Source organism: Corvus kubaryi, unplaced genomic scaffold (assembly GCF_017639235.1).
Source record: "Corvus kubaryi isolate FWS band 111438036 unplaced genomic scaffold, C.kubaryi_AGA036_p1.0 37285, whole genome shotgun sequence".
Lineage (NCBI taxonomy): Eukaryota > Metazoa > Chordata > Aves > Passeriformes > Corvidae > Corvus > Corvus kubaryi.
This window is the reverse complement of record NW_024581089.1, coordinates 2,273,584-2,295,536: the sequence shown is the minus strand read 5'-3', so window position 1 is coordinate 2,295,536 and position 21,953 is coordinate 2,273,584. Positions and strand designations below refer to the sequence as shown.

Here is a 21,953-nt window from a genome sequence, read left to right as displayed (position 1 = left end):
ACATGCTCCCGTTGTATTTCCCTCGGAGTTCTTCCCAATCCAAAGTGAATGTGCAGCCTCTGTTTGAAATAATTAGCCGTGGTTTGCTGGGGGAATTTTGGGACTTTCATGTTGCACTAGCTTTTGATCAAAATTTCCCTGCACTGCCTTGTTTAATTCTGGCCATCTGGATTAAAAGGCTCTCTTAATCTTAAATACAGATTGTAACTCTTTCTTTTGGAGTGCGCTGCCATAAAATTCGGGCGTGTTTCCAGCTTTCTTCATTAAAGCTTTCTTTATTATGGTTTGTCGGCCATTAAATGATTGTTATGCACAATGGGCACTTGATCATAATTTGCTGGAGCTGGGAATCAGTTACAGCAGTAATGCAGTTCTGTAATTAAAAGAAAGCGTGTTTATACCTGCCAGCATCTCCTGAGAGCTGCTGAGGGTGAGGAGAAAACAGAGTTGAAAGGCAACAATTTCTGCTAATAAGACATTTAAGGGCTCGGATCTACCAGTGTTTTGTGCTGTGCTGTGGAAGTGTGATTTTTTTTTTTTTTTTTTTTCCCCCCATAATCACTGGGTTTGAACCAAAATCTGTGGTTTGAGACAGGGATAAAAGGGCTGTTTTATTTGCCATAAATCTTCTCCCATCTTTTATTTCTGTTTGGGGTTTAGAAAGGAACGTGCATTTCTCGCAGAGAAGGAGCAATTGGGGATCCTCGAATCCTCTCCCAGTTTTGTTTCTGCTCTTGTGTGGCTTTTATCAGGGAGCTCAATCTCACTCTTACTGGTTTTTTCACCTGTAAAGTTTGAAAAATTGTGAGAAAATTGCTAGCTTTGAAATTATTTTAAAAGGGAGTTTTGTAGGTGTTTGTGCCATTTACTTTTATATTTTGGCTGTTGGGAAATGGAAAGAAGTGTCAGTTTGACCAAGCTGCACAGTTGAACTGTTATGGACGAGTGTGGCATAGCTGATGATGTAATTTAATCTGATTTTAGCAGTATGTTATGGATAACCTAAAGTAGATACATGATAATTTCATAAACATTAGAAAATATTTCCTTATAACATTGAAGTTATGCAGCAGCTTTCTATAGTTTTTTTCCTGAACTTGTGTCTGCCCTTTCTCCTAAAATTCCATCTTTGAGATGCCTTCTAAAAAATCTGCACCTGGAAAACTTTAGTGGAAGCTGAGCTGGTGGATGTTTGGTGAGATGAAGCTGCTAAATGAAATCATTTCATTTTCGATTTTACAAGCATCTGTTTGGCTGAAAACAATTTTCTGCCCCAGCTGAGAACTCGAGAGATGCAAATGCTGTGAGTGCAACAAATTCTTGTCTTGCCATGAACCATTGGTCTGCAGGAACTGTGCACACAGGAGGTCAGGAGTTTGCTTTTTAACATCTCTCAATTTGATCTCAAATTGGAGCTCTCAAATTAGTAATTAAAACATTCCTGATGGACTAAAATAGATGAATAATGTAGGTTGTGGACTAAGCAAGACTGTGCAAAAATCGAGGAAACCTGCAGCATTTAAGTGCTCTCTCCCACAATTCTAATCAGAATTCTAACAACAATTGCAATCAACAAAACCAGTTCTAATCAGAGTTGTTGATGATTTAATCAGGAGTTTTCAGTCTTGCTAAACAAGTGAGGAACACAGACTGGAATAAAACCAGGACTTTATAATTCTGCCGTTCCTCAGCAGGGGAGCCCTGACATTGTGGTGGACGCACAACTGAGATGTGGAAGTCTTCTGAGGAAAATTTTAATAGCTTGGAAATTCAGAGTTACCTGAAAAATCCTTTCTGTTCCTTTTTATGAGGGTTTTGTTTTTGTTTTTGTTTTTTTTTAATACCTTTGTTGATTTTGGAAAAAGTAGAAGGCTTTCCTTGTGAATCTCATCTTCTCAATGGCAAGCCCTTGCAGTGTCTTTGCCAATAGTTTATTTCACATGTATTCAGTCCAGTTTTCTTTTCACATATGTGAAACAACGTTTTGGCAAGTGGTAAACAAAATATATACAGCGAAGAGAAAGAGACTTGTGCTTTTTATTTAAAGTGAAAAGATACACTTTATGAAATAAGCCTTCCATTGAAGTGAATAATTAAAGCTAAAATAAATAAGATCTTATAAGAGATTGCGCAGCAATTATGTAACTTTTAAGAAAGGAGAGTTGATGGTAATGAAGTCTTTTCACTTGACTGGGTTTTTCTTGGAAAAGTGCAGTATCATGTGATGAGGTACCACAGTGTGTGAGAGCAGTTTGCTGGTACAAGATCCAAACATCACAAAGACATTTCCAGAGCCCAGATGTTTATCAGTTCTCTCTTCTGGAAGGGAGCAGGGAGGTTTTTATTCCAGGTTTGCTGAGTGGTTCTCCACGGTGGGCATTTGTCCAGGGGGACTGGGCACTTGTGCATGGCCCACAGAGCATTTATGGTCGAGGAAGGAAAGATGCCCCTGTGGCTCCCTGGAAACTGTGAGAAAATCTATCCCGAGCTATTCCTGGGTCAGGAAATACTGGGCATGGCTGTGCTGCACTGTGGGCCCTGCAAAGCCTCTGATCCTTTGGGAATTACAGCACCTTTGGGATTTAGCCAAGCCCTCCTTTCCTCTTCGCAGTTTTCTGGGCTGACTGAGGGACTCATTAAGGCAGCAGTTAAAATACAAACATGCTGAGTTTTCAGGATTTTGGACCTCTCTAAGAATTTGACCCACATCTGACAGTTCATGAATGTTTTCCTGTTATATTGAATGTGAACTGAAGCAAATCAGGAGTGTCCCCAGAGTATTTATCTGACCCCCAGAGATATTCTGAGGTGATTTGTTTTATCATTGGCTCAGCTGGTCAGAGCAAGGTGCTAAAAACAGCAAAGTTGTGAGTTTGGTCCCTGTGTGGGCCATTCCCTCAAGAGTTGGACTTATATTATCATAACTAAAGATACACTTAAGATATTTTAATCACATATCTCCTTGTCTGCTTTCACAGAATAACTGAGATTTATTAAGTTAATTTAGATGCCTAATCCTACCAGATAACATGATAATTTCAGGGGAGAAGGGAAGCTAGAAAGCAAGCAAAACCTAGTTTAAAATATACAAAAAAAGATGTCAAAACAAACCCAAGTGCTGGTCTTTATTTGCTGTGTGATAGTTGTAGTACCAAAGCAGAAAACAAATGACATTGAAACTGCATATTCTGAGCTGGCCATGCATTCTTTTACCATTTATTTCTATAATCCAGCAAAAGAGAGATATTTTTCCAAAAAACTTCTTCACCATCTATTTCAGCATTGCTGTGTTTGCTGTGCTTGGTTGGAAGTGCAGCTGTACTTGATTTGACATGGGCAGTTACAGTCTGACAACACCACAACAAAAATTCATGGCGAATTAAACGATGTTTTGGTTCTTTTTAGTTCTGAAATGTATATGTCAACCTATAATTGTAGCAAATAGAAGAATGTTTTTACAGGAACATGCAGGATCTTGGTGCTAATCAGATATGTTGAGGTCACTCCTATGCAAATATTGTGAGGTTTTGGAGGGTCTTTGTATAAAACCTGCTACCACAAGCCAAGGGTTTGCTTTCAAAAATCCAAATCAAAGAGTTGCTGAGGGCTGTGGCTCTCTCAAAAAGGCTCATTTGAGCTTTCCTGTTGTGGTTATTGATAATAAAGTCAGGATTTAAGGCAAGGTCTTTTCATGACTGCAAGTCTAGAATTAATTTATTCCTGCAGTACTTTCCAAAGTGCAGGCAGCTCCTGTTACCCGTATTTAATGTAGGCATCTGTAACAACCAATTGCTGAAAAATTAGAATTTAAAGATATTATGGTATTTCTCTCTAATGTCATAAGGTGCAGTTCCTTTGCAGCCACTGTCCCATTCCAAGGGCTGTGTTTCTCTTGAATCATTTCAAACAATTTCCATCTTTCCAGGTAACTTTACAAAATACAGCTCTGGTTGATTTGTTCTGCGGAAGGGAATTAGAGGAGATAACATCTGAAGCATTTATGTGATGCTTGCAGTACAATTGTGTCTTTTTGAAGGATTAATTTGAGAAGTGAAGCCTCTGGGGAGGATTTCTCAATATCTATCAGAATTTTCACACGCAGGCATCTTGAGCTCCTTGAAGTTACTCAATGCCAGTCAATATCTTCAGGTTATAAATTAGTTCCTAATTAACATAATGGAATTTTGACAGAAATTTATGAAGTCTTGAGAGCTCTTGCTTGTGCAGCAGACTTTTCCCACCTGTCCTCTATAACTTCTCTTGGGAAAATCACAGAAATTCAAACTTAATAAGCAAGAGTGCTGCAGGTATTACAAGATTTAATTCCTAATTGCATCGTCCTACACTTCAGCTCAGTCACCGTGTCTCAAGTGTCAGTGGTTTCACACCATTCTCACATTCCCTTCTCCCAGGAGGAAGAAATGGAAGAAATACAAAGAAATTGTACTTTCAGCAGCTGGGACCCCAATATTGTCACTTCTCCTTCAGTTCACTGAGAAATGCTGTTCTTTAGGGAAATCTGTCACATTTTGCTGCCTAGCAGAGAAAAGACACTTTAGCAGTGAAGATGTAGGTGACAAATTCACTTTGGTATTTATCTTTGTTATGTTTTGTTGCTAAGGAAAGGATTTGAAAAATCCAAGCATAAAAACTCTGTTGGAAGTGGCTGAAATCTATTTTTCTCCATTCAACAGTCAAATGTATTAAAATTCCGATGTATTAAAATATTCATCTTCAGCTATTTTGGGGTTTTTTTGTGGGGTAAAAATAGCACTAAGTGCAGATTTGGACAGTGCCTCTTGTATGCACTTAGCTCCTGAACTGTGCTACCACGTGCTGCTGCCAGTGACATTCCTGCTGCTGTTTGAAGGGAGGTTTTGTTGTTAATTCTTCAGCCAAACTGCTGGAGTTTCACATCTGTAAAGCCTCGTATCACGATTTAAACAGAGCAGTGCCAGGGTAGAAACGTCAGGCAAACAACCCAAACCTGAAAGCAGGACGTTGTCTCACCCTCTGCGTGGGGACTCAGCATTTTGGGAGCTCTGATCTTGTTATTCAGCAAATATTTGAGTGAGAGCACAGGAGGAGGGGTTTGGCTGGTGGCTCCCAGCTCCTCCACACAACAGGAGCCCTCACTTGTCATTTCCAGGCAGAGCCACAGGAAAGCAGTTTGTCAAAATCAACCCAGCAAGGACACACGACTGCAAAATAAACTCCGAGCAAGGCTTGCAGTTCACTCATGAAAACTTGCTGCAGATGCATCTGCCTGGTGTTCCCTGAGGAGCAAACGTGGAGCTCATCCTTCCCCCCTTGTCCTCCTCCTGCTCCTTCCCTGCTCATCCCAGCATGGTTGGAGGCTCCTGGTGCAATTCCAGGCTGCCAGGACATGATTTTATTCTTATTCTGCTCTGTTTTGGCTTTTTAGTTCATTGGCCAACTACCTGTGAATCAGAGCTGGAGCTTGTGGCACTGTGGGCCTCGGGAATGTGGGAGACAGATGGAATTCTTTGTTGGAGGGCTTGGTTTTGTTTTGTACGGAGACTTCTCTGGCGCTGGGTTATGTAAGATGCTGACCAAAATCGAGCATGTTAGAATGTATTTGCACGTAGAAACTCAGGCTTCTATTGTATGTGGTGGTTTGAAAATTAACAGGGAAAACCTTCTCTGAAAAGGCTTAGTCAGTGCTGATTTTGGGAGTATTTGTGCTGTCATGCTGTCTTTGTTTTAGTTGTCTTAAATAGAGAAATATATAGCAGTCAGGGAGTTGTTCTGTGTTATATCCAAGTTGTCTTTTGGGGGATTTTCATAATTAGGAGTGTGGGATATTTTGATACTTAAAGCAAAAGAAAAAAAGGAGCTGTCATTTGACTGTAAAAATACTCTTTTTCATTTTCTGCCAGAAGGAAAGTAATCTTAAATTGAGAGGTGTCTTTGCTTGTTTGGACTTGTTGGTCTTAACTAAATAAAACAACCTCTTACCTCTTTGTTTTGACTGTGTTTATCCTCATAGTACGGTTCCACCTGTCTGCTGTTGCCTTTATAGGGTTTGTTATGCTATTGTTTAGAGGGAAGTCACACCCTTGAATGAGTACTGAAACCTGGTTTCTGATTGGGGTTAAACTTAAAGAAAAGGGGCACTTCACAGGACAGGCTTCGTTTGTGTGAGGCTGAACAAAAATCATTCTGCTGTTGTGAATAAAAAAACTTCAGTCATAAATATTTGTGATTTTACAAAGCAAAAGTCTTGGGTTTTGTTCACAGGAGTGTGGTGACTGTTGAGATTTTGATTTTAAATTTCCAATGCAAGCAGAGGGGTCTTCATTCTGAGGGAACTTCTCATAGGATGCTGAGGAGTGGGTTTGGTTTTAAAAGTGGTTTCATTCCACACTTTCACACTCGTATCTAATTTAATTTTTTTTCTAAATAATCCCACAGTTAAGGTGCTGCACTTGGAACACAACATTTCTGTCTTTCTAAGCAGAAAACTCTGTCAAAGGTGGGGAAGCAAAAGGGTGAAGGCAGTGATGTTATCCCAGGAGGAGAAGGTTTAAATGGGATGAGTTTCCCGTAGAGTAAATGACCTCCAGGTGTCCCTAACTGAATTTCTTCTATAATTCTAAGCAAAACTCGAATAATTCACACATAGATCTGTCACTGTATTCAGTTCTTGTATTTCACTAAGCCTGCACTTGTGAAAGCTTTCATCATTTCCAACATTTGAGCTACACTGAAGTCTCACCTTGAGCTTAAGTGTTCAGCCATGATTTTGAGTGAGCACAAATAAGAGTTCACCTTGATGGTATTGCTTAATTAAGTTTTTAATAGCACTTCCCTAAGAATCATTTGAAAACTTTTTAATTCATAGATTTGGAGCTGATGGCTTGGAGGGTGAATGGTTTTTTTCTGCAGTAGGAATGAGCTGATTTTGTGGATGGTTGGACATTCAGACACATTCTAACAGGGTTGTTTGTAATACAGGATGTGGTACTAGAAAACAAATGTTATTGTCCGTATCAACTATTTGTGAATATCCTATTCTGAAATTGGGAGCTGTGTTGACACATGCAAAAACCCCCAAAATCCTACTTTTTTTTGCTAAACTTCAGCTTTATAATTATTGGAGCTATCTCTGGTTTGAAAGCCCTCCAGTCTTGCCCTGCTGTTTCTGCTTTGTCAGGATGAGAAGTTTTAGAAAATAATTGCTGTTCTAAATTGGAAAAAAAAAAGAAAAAAGAAAGAAGTCGTAGTGGACAGCGTTGTTCCCTTCTCTGGCTTCCTTTTTGGAGCAGTAATTTATGCTCACAGTTCTGGTGCTTTCTGCTGCTGGGAGCAGACTGACAATTCTATAACCCTTGCATTTTCCTCATTAATGGAATATACTGTGCAGCAGACGAGGTTGGTGTGGGCATGGCAGGACTGCCCAGTGCCCAGATCTCTGAGTGCAGAGCTCACCATGTTCTTTTGGGGCTCAGCCCATGTTTTACTGCTTTCTGTGCATGGACAAAAGCAGCTTCAAACTGTGCTGAGCACGTCCAAACTGCGTTGAAACCACATAGGAACAAACACACAAAACCAGTTTGGAACATGTTGAAAATTTTATAAGGGAGCCAGAGGAAGTTTTGCTATTGAGTTTCACCCAGGTTCAAGCCCTTCTTCATCTCTTTGGAAACTGGCTCAGCTCGTGTGATTTTGGAGATAATCTAAGGGAATAGCATGACAATGGCAGCAATTTTGGTGAACTTGGGAGCTGCATAACCTTCCATAATTTTCACTGTGATCTCCATAACCTGTTTTCCATGCAAATCACATGCAAGGGAACTTGTGTCCTTCGAAAGAAATAAATATTCAGGTGTGTTGAGAAGCTGATAAAAGATTCATCAGTTTGTGTTTACAGGTACAGAAAAAGCTTCAGCAATTTAGAATACACACTTCAGGCTTGACGGTGTGGAAGTGGAGAGTTCTAGCACAGGGTATTCCAGAGGAAATTCCAAGCTGTGCACTTAGGAATTAATGGCACTAATTAAAGCACTGGTTAAAAATGTGCCCATTAATCACGTGGAGGGCAGATGGAGATGTACAGCTTTATTTGAAAGTTTAGCATGATGTTATGTGGTGTTGAACAGGAATAGTTTTGAGTTTCCCTTTCACTACATGAATAATTGAAAATCGGTCCTGGCTATTCCTGCTGGAAATAGGTTATAAACTAAATTGCTTTTCTAGATTAACTGGGAATGCAGCTTTTAAAAGTACCCCTGGGTGTAAATAATGCAGGGCTTGTTTAAACTCTAGTTTAAGCCACCCACAAAACAGTGAAAAACACGGATAATGTGTCCTAGCCCTTAAGTTTTTTGGGGAAAAGGCTCTCAGTTTCCTTGGCAGACTTGTATTTGACACTCAGAGCCTGTATCTAAATCCAATACATACCCATATATTGATTCAGGTCCTGGAACTTTTTTATAACCCAGTGAAATGGTGAAAGATCCATCATTTCTGAGCTAATTTTCAGCACGTGTTGCAGTATTGCGTCGTGCACCATTGAAATCCGTAACTCTCAAAAGCAGTGTTCAAATGGTTCCTGTTTTCTGTGGGTTTGCTTAACCTGGGAACAGATTTGGAGACTCAAACAGAATCGACTTCAGCTCCTTTTCCCTCTTTGCCTCAGGCTGCCAAATCAACTTTGCCATTCTCTGCATGGGTACCCTGACAAGAAGCCCCCGTTTCCTGCTCTCAGTTCTTGTGAGGGTGAGCTGGGTGACTCCCCATGAAAATGAGGTGCTGTGAGTTCCTTCCCAGGCAGCAGCCACATCTCCCTACTCCAGGAAACACCACCCACTATTGTTTGCAGATCTGATGTGCATTAGGTGATTTAATTGGGATACAGTCATTCAAACCAGAAGTTCTTTTGCTCCCCACAAAAGCACTGTATTTTTTCTTGTAATATGTATGCAAATCTTAAAACCAATTAAAATAGTCACATGGTTAGCATGGTTAGAAGTAGACACAGAGATTTCAGAATTACATTGGAATTTTATCACATCTGTATTATTATATTATCTATATTGATGGCTCACTGTAGAATATTTGGTGGTTCTTGCCACATTATTGGCTGTTAACACTAAGTGTTCTTAGGCAGGATAAAGAGTTGTTGTTTTAACATCATAATTCCTTATGAACAGAGTATTAGAATATTATTCCCTGATTTCTTACTAACCCTCAATTTACAGATGCTTCATTTTTGTTTTGGTTGTTTTTTGTTTTGTTTTTTTTTTCAGATCAGTTCACAGCTCTGGCAACTGGTTTTAAATTTTGCATTTTAAGTAAAAAATTGGGTTGGGTTAGTTCTCAAAAACCCTTGACATAATGGAAAGGAGATTTTAAGATGGGTTAAGTATGAGGGTGGAGACTATGTACTGGTCTTTGTGCCTGTAACAGAGACAGCATGATGGGGAAACTGATATTTATAGAAATCTCGGAGCTTTCAACAGAGTGAAGAAATTGAAATTCTGGAGAATTCGTGCATGTAAATAATCCAGCAAGAGAAAATTTTGCAAGATTACAAGAAATGCTGTTATGTCTAATAATCTTTTAAAAATGTGTTCATGCAGGATCTCTCAGAGCTCTGGAGTGGTTGTGCTGAGGATTTGCTTTCATTTATCTTTTCACTTGTGCACTCTGCAAATGCATCAAACTATGCAGATATGAGAAATGCTTGATGCTTTTTCTCTTTCCCCCAGAAGCCTTCAGCTGTCCTCACTGCTCAGCTTCTAATCCTATCTGTGATTCTAAAAAAACCTGGAAAACAGCAAATTGTTCTACTATGTGGTGTCCTGAAAATATAAGGACGTGGTGGTAACCAGCCACCATGGAAAAAAGTTATAGTTTCCACTCTAATTATTACTTGGTACTTTTAGAAAGTAGTGGTAACAATACCCTCAACGTTTTACTTTTTTTTTTATTCTTGTTTTTCATTGGAGCAATAGAATTAATTTTTGAAAAGTAAATATCATAGCTTATCTTGAGCAGGATTCTTCCTCAAGGGGAAAACCTTGCTAAGTTCATGAACTTCTTCCAACCATAGGATTAAGATCTTGCTGGGCCAGATTTATCAAAGACGTTATTCCATTAGTGAAGATGAGAAACTGAGCAGTGTTTCAGCCCTGCTAAATCTTTACAAGCTTCTGATTTGAATGCTTGCAGGAACAGGAATGTTGGCTAATGAAATGTGGGGAACATGTTAGTGCCTCTGCCAAGCAGCATCACTGTGCACGTCAGCTGGAAAAGAAATGCCAGATCCTGGGATGAGTCTGGGAGTCTGCAAATAAATATTTGGGTTGGCCATGTCTTTAAAATGTGTTTCGATTGATTTTATTAAGGCTGGCATCTTTCCAGAACTGCTGAACAAACACTTTGGGATCCGATCCTTCATCATTGAGATAAATGCCAAAATTCTGATTGACTTCAAAGGGAGCAGAGTTAAGATCTGAGTCCCCAAAAGACACAGTCTGATTTTTATCTCCTGAGCAGGAGGATCACATGGGAGGGTTTGTTTGACAGGCAGGAATCAGGACCTGGAGGGAGGAGGCAGTTGCGTGAGCGAGGCCTCGGTGTTCGGTCACCACTGGAGGCACGTGGCAGCCTGGCTGAGCCTGGTTTTAAAGATGCTGTCTCTCACTGGATGTGTTGTTAAGCAGTCAGGATGTAACAGCTTGCACTTAGCAAGAAACCTCCTTCAGTGATCCAATTGTCCAAATTATTACTTGCTTCAATCTTTTTTTAATCTGATTCTCCAGCTGGAGTTGGTGACGTGGAACAATTAATGTCATACAGCAGTGGCAGGCTGAGGGATGAGCACAGCAAGGCTGGCAGAGAAGGAGGGACCTTGGATTAGGGGGACAGAGTAGCTGGAGAAGTAGAATAACCTTTGATGTAGAATATTTATGTGTCATGGGGAAGCTGAAAAATTTGGGGTGGCTGGAGTTCAGTTGTTTGCTGTGAGACTGATTGATTACAGCACGGCCTCGGCCCCCGGCCTCGGCCATCCCCGTTTCCCGTTTTTCCTGTTAGGACTGGGGTTGGGTTGGGTTTGGGTTTTGTTCCTCCCAGGTCACTTTCCCACTCCGTTCCCCAGCTGTGGCCATCCCTCCAGGGAGGGTTTGGGGCCTGAGTTGAGCAGGTGACTGGAGAGGGTTGAGGGAGGCCTGAATGAGGGGTGTGAGCTCAGAGATGGCTGATGTGGTGGGCATTGCTGGATGATTTGATGGAAACTCCTTTGCTGTTGACAGCTGGATGCTTCTCCTATTCCAGGCCGCTTTTCATTTATCTTGAGACTCCTGGCTGTAAAACATTTTCTGGAAAATTGTAGATAAAAAGCTTAAATATAGCTCCTTGTTAACTTCCTCCTTCCAAATTCTCCACATCTCCTCCCCCTTCCTGTGTCTCACTTTCTCTTCTGAGTCAATGATGGCAGCTATGCTCATTTATAATTCTCCAATTTAAACACAGTTTTCTTGCATTGTACCAAGCCAGGCACCAGGATTGTTAAGTTTTTAAGCACTGATTGAGAAGATCGTTATTTTCTGTATATTACTGCTCACTACTCAGTTAATACATGGCTTCTGTAAGAAATTATCTATTTAAGAATCATGAATTGAAGAGAAAATTTTCACTAATTATCTCTATTATAAAACATTTAGGAGCAGCCCTGATATTAGTAACAGTAGTTAAGTCTCCCACACTCAATAACCTGCTTCTTTTCTTGCATCTCAAAGTCCGAATATACAGATATTTGTGGGAAGAATGTGTGCAGCATCCCAAGACCCAACTCAGAGGTAAAGGCTTCTCCTTTTGATGAGTGGCTTCTTTCTAGTTCAACAAATAAACAAAAAAAGTTTTCCTTTGAGCCAGAGATGGGAATTTCATTCAGCTGTGGAGACAGCTGAGGTGCCTTGGGGCAAAATATGGGAAGAAACAGATGGCCATAAAAGGAGAAGCACTGGGGAATAAAATAATTGAAAATTCCAAGCAAGAGTTTATAAATAAAATCTGTGAAAGCTTACTGTACATAAACAAAAGTCCAAGTTCAGAATCCTGCATGCCGTGGAGTGTCTTAAAGGGATAACCCAGGTAACTTACTGGGGTTGCATTCACAAGCTTGGTTTGGGCTTTGTGCTCTGTGGAAATTTTTGCCATGTTCCACAGGGACATGCACATCATGTAAATAAAAAGTGTATTATTTTAGATTGCAACTTCACCTGCATTTGTCTGCAGGATGTTTTGACCGTGTTTGTTAGAGGGTTTTCTGTTCATAAAAATTAATGGCAGCGTGAGTCAAAGCATTCAGAAATTCAAATTGGCATTGCAGAGTTATGAACTCCCTTTGAATTGTGCAAATTCCTCAGACACGTTCTCTGTGGGCCTTAAAATGTCTGCAATTATAAATATTTCTTCTTAGGTAGGGGAATAATTCTTCAGGACTGAATAAGTGACTGTTCAGACTTTCTGTTCTGGCTCTTGGTGAACACCTGTGTGCATCCAACCCAGGCCATTTTATGATTCTGTGATCTTAGCCATTATTGTAATTACTGTATTTGAAAAGTCTTATTTGGGTGTAATTTGGACATTCCTGTGGGTCCCTTCCCACTCAGAATATTCTGTGATTCTTGAGTACTGTGATAAGCCACTACAGTCTGTTGGGGTTGTATCTGTCTGTCCTTAATTCTAATTTATGTGCTGTCAAAGAGGTATTCTCCTCCTGAAACTGAACTTTTGCTCACTTATTGAGGGGGAAAAAAAAACCCTCCTTACCTTACATGTGTAGGTCAGCATAAAACATTGCATTTTGGCTTCCTCTCAAGAAATCCTCTTTATTTCCTCATTGGTTGTGTTTCTGAACGAGGCAAACCCTGACTAAATGAGCACTGAATGCATATCAAAGGTGCAGAGCTGTTTCCAGGGACGTTTCTTCATTTTTATGTTGTAAGAATAATTATAACGAGTTTGATTTGTAACTGCTGCCAGGGCAACTCTTCCAGTCTAGTCAACTTAGAGAAGGTTAAAAATACGGTGGGATAAGCCTGGGCTTCAGCCAGAGAGAAAAACTCTGTTCCTACTTGCCCAGCATGAAGTGCAGAGCTCTCTCCTGCCCCTCTTTTCCTTCCTCCCCCCCTGTAGCCACGAGCACTCTGTCATGTTGACACTGGCACTGCAACTGTCTTGCTTTGAGTTTGAAAGAAGCACTTTTATCATTTCTAATATGCAGCCTCAGGCCAAAACAGACAAAGCAATTTGGAAGGATGAGGTTCAGCAGGAGGCTGGAATTCCCATTGTGCAGCCCTTTGGGAATAGGACTGTGGAGCAGTTTTTTAATCAGAGTCACAAGTGTTGCTCTGCCCTGCTCGGGCAGCTGAGCTCCACTGGGGTGGGGACGAGCTCGTGGCCACCAGTCCTTGGACACAGCAATGGTTTGTTGTGATCTGGTTTGTTAGGGCTGTCAGGATTCACCCACGTCGTTTAATCTGGTTCTTAAACTCCAAAACTCATAATATTCCCATGTATCACAATATTTCAGATTCACTTGTTTTGTTTAATCTGGTTCTTAAACTCCAAAACTCATAATATTCCCATATATCACAATATTTCAGATTCACTTGTTTTGTTTAATCTGGTTCTTAAACTTCAGTAATCATAATATTCCCATATATCGCAATATTTCTCAAAGATGCTGGTCCAGATCATTGCTTTGACCCTTCCAGTGGAAAAGTTATTTCTTTAGGCAGATGTGCCACCAGTACTGAAGGTGACTTTACTGATGCAGGGGATCTTTGTGTGGCACCGATATTTTTTCATCTCCAGGATTCTCCCTTTTGTTAAGCCCCCTATGGCACTGTCCCTACAGTTTTTGTCTCCAGTGTTTTACCCATGTTTCACACAAAGGAATTTTTATAATTCTACCACCTCTGTGTCCTTTATGTTGTCAGCCACCATGAGCTTCTCCATGTTCTGATCTGTGCATCTTGTGACCAAACTCTCAGCTTGTCTTAAAAATGATTTTATTTTATTTCAGTCTCCTTTTGAGCTCTCATCCCCAGTGCTGTCAGTGTTCTGACACCTTCCTTCTCCTGCAGGATGCTTCCAGCCTGCAGTGATTTGAGAACCCAGTTACAAGGTTTTTCATCTCAGTTTCTATGAAACATTTCTAATAAATCTCATTTTTCAGAGAGCTGTCACCAATAATCAGACAACCTAAATATGTTTATCCTTCAGTCTCACTGCTGCATGATTTCACCAGTTTAGGTGCTGCCCTTTCTGAAGATGCTTCTAATTTCCTTTTTTTCTGGATTGTAAATCAAAGTGACACCACCACTTTCTCCAAGTAACAAAAATTCCCTTTATTAATGTAATTGTGCCATACTCTATAAGTCACAGAACACAACTGCATCACATTGTCCTGCTGGTCAGATGTCCTTTGAGTCCAGTTACAAACATGAAGAAATGCAGGAGTTACATCATTCCCTGTTGTCTTTTAGTAACCCTTGACTCACTGCATAATTTTCCAGAAGTTTTTATGGCACTTTCCATCTTTGCATGAACTTTTCTAATTATAATAACTTGGAACTTGTTCTGCCTTTTGAATGATTTGTTGGCATTTGACTTCTTTCTTCTTGTGAGCAGCAATGCCACAATTTAAAATGCAAATTCCCCCCAATGAAATAATGGGATGTGCCTGCCCAGCTTTGTACTTGGGCTCCATATGAATTTCATTTCTCCTTGGTGTGGGAAAAGTTCTAGTCTAGAGATAAATCCCTTTTTGACTGGCTGCTCTAAATAAAGCAAACAGCAATTGTCTCTAAACTAATGGCACTGATGTTATCGCTGCCCCAGATTAGAACTTGGAGACATTGATGGAGATATATAATTTCTTTTACTGAACCTGATCTTTTAGGGTTTTCTGCCTGTGAAAAAATAAATCCTACGTAGTTGCTTCATGAGACAGAGTTTTTTGTTCAGAAGGGATGAAGTTTAAAGTAAGTTTAAAATATTGATTAAATGTATTTTTATATATTAATTAAGAATTTGGTGACATACTTATAAATTATTTGTGTCTGTGTCACATGCAAGGCTGAAAATTCTCCAGAATGCGAAATGAAGCTGAAGGAAAGAGTTTATATTTCCATATAAATATAAAAAATCCAACAGAATCAGTCCACCTTTGGGTCATACCATGCCCTCAGTGAGACAGAGAGCTCCAAACCCAGTAAGATTTGTGTGCTAACTTATATATTATTTATCATTTGGTTTAATATTCTGCTGGTCGTGTGTCACCAGCCTGGCTGAGGGTGTCCATGGAGGGGGGATTCTTGGATGGAAAAAAAGGGGTGGAAAAACAGCCCTGGAGAACTGATTGACCTGTGTGGAAAGAGCCAGTGCAGATGTGTTGTAAGATCCTTGCCCTGAGCAGACATGACTAAACAGACTTCGTCTGCTCCCAACAATTAAGGAGTTTGCCAGGGCCCCATGCAAGTTCCAGCTTGTTTCCAGCTGGGAGAGGAGTTTTTCAGTTTGTGCACAAATGTTTTAGCTGTTCATGGGCTCTTCACTTTGGGGTTTACTCAAGAACTGTAACTTTTCAAGCAACACCGTAGTCTTCACTGCCAGTCTTTGGATTTTTGAGTTCCCTGGAAGCAGTGCTTTGTGTAGCCCAAAAAGCAGGCCTTGCTTTATGTGAGAACAAAGTCAAGAAATCCAGTGATGTTTGGTCATGACCACAGAAGGACCCTGAGAACCTCTGCTCAGGCTTTGCTTTATCGTGGAGACTCCTGAACGCGAGTGCAGAGCTCTGCAGTGATATCCCCAGGATGCAGATTGAGGCCTGATGCTCTGCTGCTGCTGTCAGCGGCAGCTTTTGCCTAGTTAATAAGAGAAGGAGCAGGAAAATCACAAATTACAGCCCAGACAGGAATAAATGAGGTCTGTCATGCTGGATAGAGTGATCACCTGGCTGTTGGCCCAGGGACAGGTGGTTCTAGGTGGGTTATAGGACTCCACTGCCACTGAAGGTGTGGTTTGCTTGTGAAAAATAAATCCCACTCAGTTGTTTAACAAGACATGAAGCCTAGACAGAGTTTTTGTCCAGAAGGGATGAAGTCTAAAGTAAGTTTAAACTATTGATTAAATGTATTTTTAGATATTAATTAAGAATTTGGGAGCAATCCCTGCTGTGCTGGGAGCAGTTGGAGAATCATTCACCTGCTGAGGAAGGCTCCCAGGCTGGACACACACAGGGGTTTTTGACAAGGACTTCATGCTCTCATAGCCCTCATTTTCTCTGGTAATTGGAGAGGTTTTCTGAAGTGAGTCTGACGTCTTGCCTGCTCTTCAAAGCAACCATCCCAGAAAATGAAGCATGCAGATCCAAACCTGAGATAGGATTGGTAATGGCTGGATGGTTTTTAGCCCCTCAGTATTGCTGGTTAATGTTATGGCACTTTTGTTGTTGTTGTTGAGGCTTTAATGGGGCTGCACAGAGAATACAAAAGTTTCCATGAGCAATTCCTTCCTTCCATCACCAACGTCACTCTGAACAATGTTTCAGTATCAGATCAGCAGGAAATGAGTACATCCCACCAGGACAGCTTCATTTAGTTTTTTAGGAACCTTTTGAACTAGAAAACAGTTTCCTTGACTTTCAAAACAAGAATTGTAAAGCATGGTTTTGTACTAATTATAGATTATTTATTAAAATAATTAGGCAGTCTTTGGTTAAATGTTTAAATTTGCTATGTAGGTTTTTCAGCTGGAAATGGAGCTTCACTACAGTGCATGCTGAGCAGAACATGAAAAACAAATGCCACCCCTCTTTGCCATAGCAATCCCCCCTCTGCCACCAAGAAATAAGCCTTAAAATAAAAAAGATTCAGTCAAGATGCTAAACCCATTGGAGGATTCAATTGTTCATGACAAATGTGACTAATTCATCTGAGTAACATCATAATGTCAGTACAGCTTAATTTGTTTAATAACTGAAGTTATTAAATTGAGAGTTTGTCTTAGAGAAGGAAGAAATTGCTTTTTAAAAGGAGGTTATTCATTTAGGTGAATGATTTGTGACCAGGAAGGTTCTTAAAGCTTGCCTTATCTAAAAAGTGCACTGATAGAGCTCTGATTTGTAAAAATCACCACTGTAACAAATTCTTTCTCTCCATTATAACTGTGTGTATATGGAATAATTTATCAAGGTTGCCTTTGCCAGGTTTTGGGGACTATGAACTTTTATCTGTGGAAGAAACAGCTCATGTCTTTAAAGGTGAAGGAAAACTTTGCTTAATCTACAATGAAAGTAAATGATATTAAATGTTGTGCAGAGGGGCAGAGAAGAATGTCTCTAATGTCTCTAATTCAGATTTAGCTCACTAGAAAATCTCTTCTGCTACCCATAATAAATAACGTGAGGTAAAACAGCCATCCCTGATGTGGAGGAAATCAAAACCTCAGATCTGAGTTGCAATATAAAAGTTTTATATAGTTATGAGGACAAAGAACTCCTTCAGTAGAATAATGATGCTTTTATTTATCACACCAGAAGAGAAATATCAGCAGTACATAACAGCTCTTAGATAAATTTTGTGCTAAAGCACTTGAAAGGTTAATGCAGGAGAGGGAGTGTGAAAATACAAAATCCACTTTTCTGAGCTCCCAGTGAGGATGTTTGGGTGGAATACTGCTCCTGGGAAATGGTACTTTGTGTTACATGTCTTCTGGGGGGTTGTTTGGGTTGGGGTTTTCTTGAAGTCTCTGCATTACACAATAGTTGAATGCAGCACTGGCATTTTGCAAGAATGTTCCGTTGAGCCAAAAAAAGGGAATGAAATTTGGTGTGGAATCAGGCTGAGAATGAGGTGATTCCACGTGGAGCTGAAGATGGGATGCAGCTCATCCCTGGCAGTGCCCAAGGCCAGGCTGGACAGGGCTTGGAGCACCTGGGGACAGTGGGAGGTGTCCCTGCCCATGGCAGGGGTGGCACTGGATGGGCTTTAAGGTCCCTCCCAACCCAAACTGGTCTGGGATTCTGTGATTCCAGAAGTGTAATATGACTTTAAATGTTTATAAATGAGTGTAAACCTGGTTTTGATCATATATATATATATATAAAAATATATATAATGATGAATTTTATGGAAAATCCATTGAACAGCCTAGGTCTGTAGTCCCATTTTGAAACCATACTCACCCCATTTGCTGCCTGCAATCCAGCTTTTAAAAGCAGCTTCTCACTCTGTCGCTCTCAGCTGGACTCACGCGTTCTTTGTGATCCCATAAACTCATGGAATTGCAATCACAGAATAGACCCAAAGATCAAAGCCACCCCAGATGGGGGGAGAAGGGAATTCTGAGCCAAAACAAGCTGTTGGGCTTGTAAGCAACTGGAAGCCTCTGCTGGAGCACATCTGTGCCATCCCCAGAGCTCCGTGGGGTGCTTGTGTTCCTGGGATCCATGGAAGGGCTGCAGCAGGGCTTTGCTAAGCCTGACTGGGCTAAATAGACCTGGAATAGGAGGATTGGATTGTGCCAGCTGGATCAGACTGCAGGGGCTGTGTCACTCTGCTTTTTCAAAGCACTGGGGCACAGCCAGGGAAGTGCAGCAGGGTGGGTTTGGTTTGGGATCGCTGAACAATTTGCTGCCCTCCGAGAAGCCAGTTGGTTGGTGTGGTCGTGGCTTCATCCAGCAAGCTTTGGAATAAGGTTTGCCCACCACCAGGAGTTTGGGAAAGCATTGCTTTGTTCCTGGGAATGAAAAATCAACAGCAGAGCAAGTGGGAGCCCAATTTGTTACAGCAGGTCCAGCAGGACAGATAAAAATTGGGAATTAAATAAGGAGATTTGATAGCTGGGACACAGCTACTTGCAGACAATCTGTTAGTCCAGCAGATGTTGAAATTCTGTGGTCAGAAAATCAAAAGCAGTTTTGAAAGGGCTTGCGGAATCCAGTGTCCTGCAAGACCCTCCAGGCCCAAAATATCGGGATGGTCTCATCAAAATTCTTGTTTGTTCAGTCGTGCCTGTATTAATTGAAGTGTTAGAGGAATAAATCTGACACTTGGACAAGTTTTTGGCTGGATCTGGGTTGGACATATGGTTTTAAATCAGTACATAAGTTTTTGAGGGAAGTGGAGGCTGCCTCTGTTACTTATTGTGAATTTATTGCACGGGCCTAGCAAATGTTCCCAGAGCAAGGCAAGGTGCTTGCAGAGCTCTCTTACTGCTGGGCACCTTCTGCTTTTTCACACTTTTTCTGCTCTTTTTGTTCTGTCCTTTTGAAACAAAACCAAACCAGAACCCTAATCTGCCTCCTCTGTTTCTAGAACATCACTGTCATTACCTTACCTTTAATAACTGATTTTTTTCCTAGTTGAGCTTTTATACCAGCACTTGTAATTTTCTGGGTAATATTTTTTTTTTTTTCCTGTTTGATAAACCTGATGGAAAAAGTGACAGGGTTAATCATGAGGGAACCTGGCATGGAAGATTTTAATACAAATGTATTTATCTCCCCTAAGTTTCTCAACTATATGTCATGAAATATATCTGATAATCCCATATCTTTGAGCATTTAACACTGCAAAACATGTTCTTTTATTCACTCAATTAATATCTTCAGAAATTATTTTAGTTTCTAACTATATGGAGAGCATTCCTGCAGTAAAAGAGGAGAGAGGACAAAGTTTTCCCTAACTTCTTGCTGCCTCCTCCACAAGATAGAAATGTTGTGTATACACCACACGTATCTCCATGGAAGCAATGATGAGATTAGTGAGGTCACTGGATAAATCAAAGTTTTAATGAATTAATATTTTGATTGCATTTCAAGTTTTCTGTTACTTACGTGTTACAGACAGTGCATGAGAGGAAGTCTGGTTATACTAAAGATGTGCACAGAACTCACATGTAAGATGACATAACTGCACGTGGGACATGTGTTAATTTTTTCTGCCAAATGTTATTTTCTGATCATGGGAATTGAGCTGAAAAGGATCCCTGTTGTTGGGTTTGGAATTATTGAGAATAATGCATATTTTGCTCGTGTTTGCCAGCTGCACTTTGTGAAGATGGAGCGTGGCTGATCAAACACGCAAACGCTGTAGGATTGAAACTTGATTCATATCTGGGTTAGGTGACCTTCCAATAACACTTTTTATTGTTATGGGAATCTCTGTCTCCTCTGAGGATGATCTGTGCTCTTTAATCAGTCAGTAAAGCCTGAAGGATTTCTATGGATCTTTTTTCCCCTTGTAGAATTTGGGAATATTTTGAAAAGAAGGGGAAGATTTTCCCAGTTCTCAAGGCGCAGTGTCCCTTCACGATACGATCTGCAAAAGTCAATCTGAGTTCCTTCTCCCACCCAAAATCTCTGATTCCATGAAGAGTGGTGAGATTGATCCTTCCCACAGCAATGTGTGCTCTGTCTGGCCAGCCAGCTGGAATTTCTTCAGAATAAATGAGGATTATCTGGGTTTTAGGTGAACAGAGCTGTAGAATTCAGCATCTTTAAGCTGTTGGAAGCTTGGATGAGTGTGCTGGTCCTGCCAGGAGGGTGTTGCTCTGTCAGGGGCTGTAAAGAAGCATTGTGAGGGTGGTGATGGTGATGATGATGATGGAAGACATATTTATGGATATGTGGTAGGTATGGGCTAATTTAACAAAGATGTTACAAGGGATGATTTAATCTCATATGTGGATGTCAAAACATTGGAGCAGGGTTCTTGGAGAGGCTGTGAAATCTCAGAAGTCTTTAAAACTCAGCTGGACAAACCATTCTGTAATTCTGTGGTGATTCTGTAGCCAGGAGCCTGAACAACACCCTGATGGAGCTGGCCCTGCTTTGGGTGAAGGGATGGACAAAATGATTTCCAGAGGTATCTCTGGAGCTCACTGATGCTGTGCCCCCATGTTAGAGCACTGAGTGTCCCTGAAGTCCCATCTTCCATGATCTCTTCGTCGTTCCTGGATTGTTTGTTCCTGCAGTTCAGTTGTAGAGTTAATCTGCTGCTTGCTGTTAATCAGGAACTACCAACTTTGATTGTCGTGACCTGAAAGCTCATTTAGAGGTTTTTGACAGCAGCTCTGCATCACCTGGGAGATAAAAAGGTGCAGTGGGACATGGCAAATTATGGATTTACAGCAAAACAAAATCTGGGCAGTTGGAGTGGCACAGACTCAGGTGTAGAAATGGTTTAATTATTCTGAGATCCATTTATGTATCCAATCCACATTTCCTGTACAAGGCTTGAAAGGAAATTTGCTTTTATATCTGTCTTACCAATTTTTTGCAGGATTTATAAACGTGATGAATATAAACTTACAGTTTTATTTTTAATGTAAAACCTGGGCACATCAAAGGGGGAAGATGACAGAAGAATTCAAAGATACACTTTTATATACTACAATGTTTTATTTTCGTTTCAGTCAAAGGCTTTATATCAGATCTAACCATTCCTATGACAGAATTTACATTAATTGTGGCTTCCTTCAAACACACGCTCTCCTTGGATGGCTGCCTGTCGGTGGTAGCAAAATGAAGTTGAAAATCCCACACAAAACAGAATAATGGCAATCATCAAGCATGCTGGGGGATGTGTTTATTTGTTTTCACACTTGTTTGCAGTTTTTAGGAGCCTGAAGAAAAGGCAGAGTGGTAGAAAGTCTCTGCTTAGATGCCATCATTGCAACAGCTCTGGTGCTATGCCCTGAAAAATGCTCTTTTCAGCTCCAAGCACTTCTAGACAGGAGAGAAATTGGGTTTGTGTTTGCTGCTTCGGTGCTTTGGGACTTTTTTTTCCCCCCCATAAAACAAGGAACAATGGAAGGAAATCTGTCTGAGGCATTTTTATACCAGAAAAACCCTGGTGTGCATTTTTGGTTTGCTTCTTTTTTTGTATTGTTTCGTTAATGGTTAGTCG

General features: G+C 40.6%; 1 protein-coding gene across 9 annotated transcripts in view; it reads left to right on the top strand.

Annotated features, from left to right (window-relative positions):
• Nucleotides 1-21,953, top strand: part of ATG7 (autophagy related 7) — a 99,117-nt gene that overhangs the window by 55,116 nt on the left and 22,048 nt on the right. The window contains exon 18 of one of the 9 annotated variants that reach the window (XM_042026730.1): nucleotides 5,150-5,984. The exons of the other annotated variants lie outside the window; for them this stretch is intronic. Coding sequence (XP_041882664.1) covers nucleotides 5,150-5,212 — 63 coding nt within the window. The 3' untranslated portion in view covers nucleotides 5,213-5,984. Of the gene's footprint in view, nucleotides 1-5,149; nucleotides 5,985-21,953 lie in introns of those variants that run through there. 9 annotated transcript variants of the gene reach the window in all.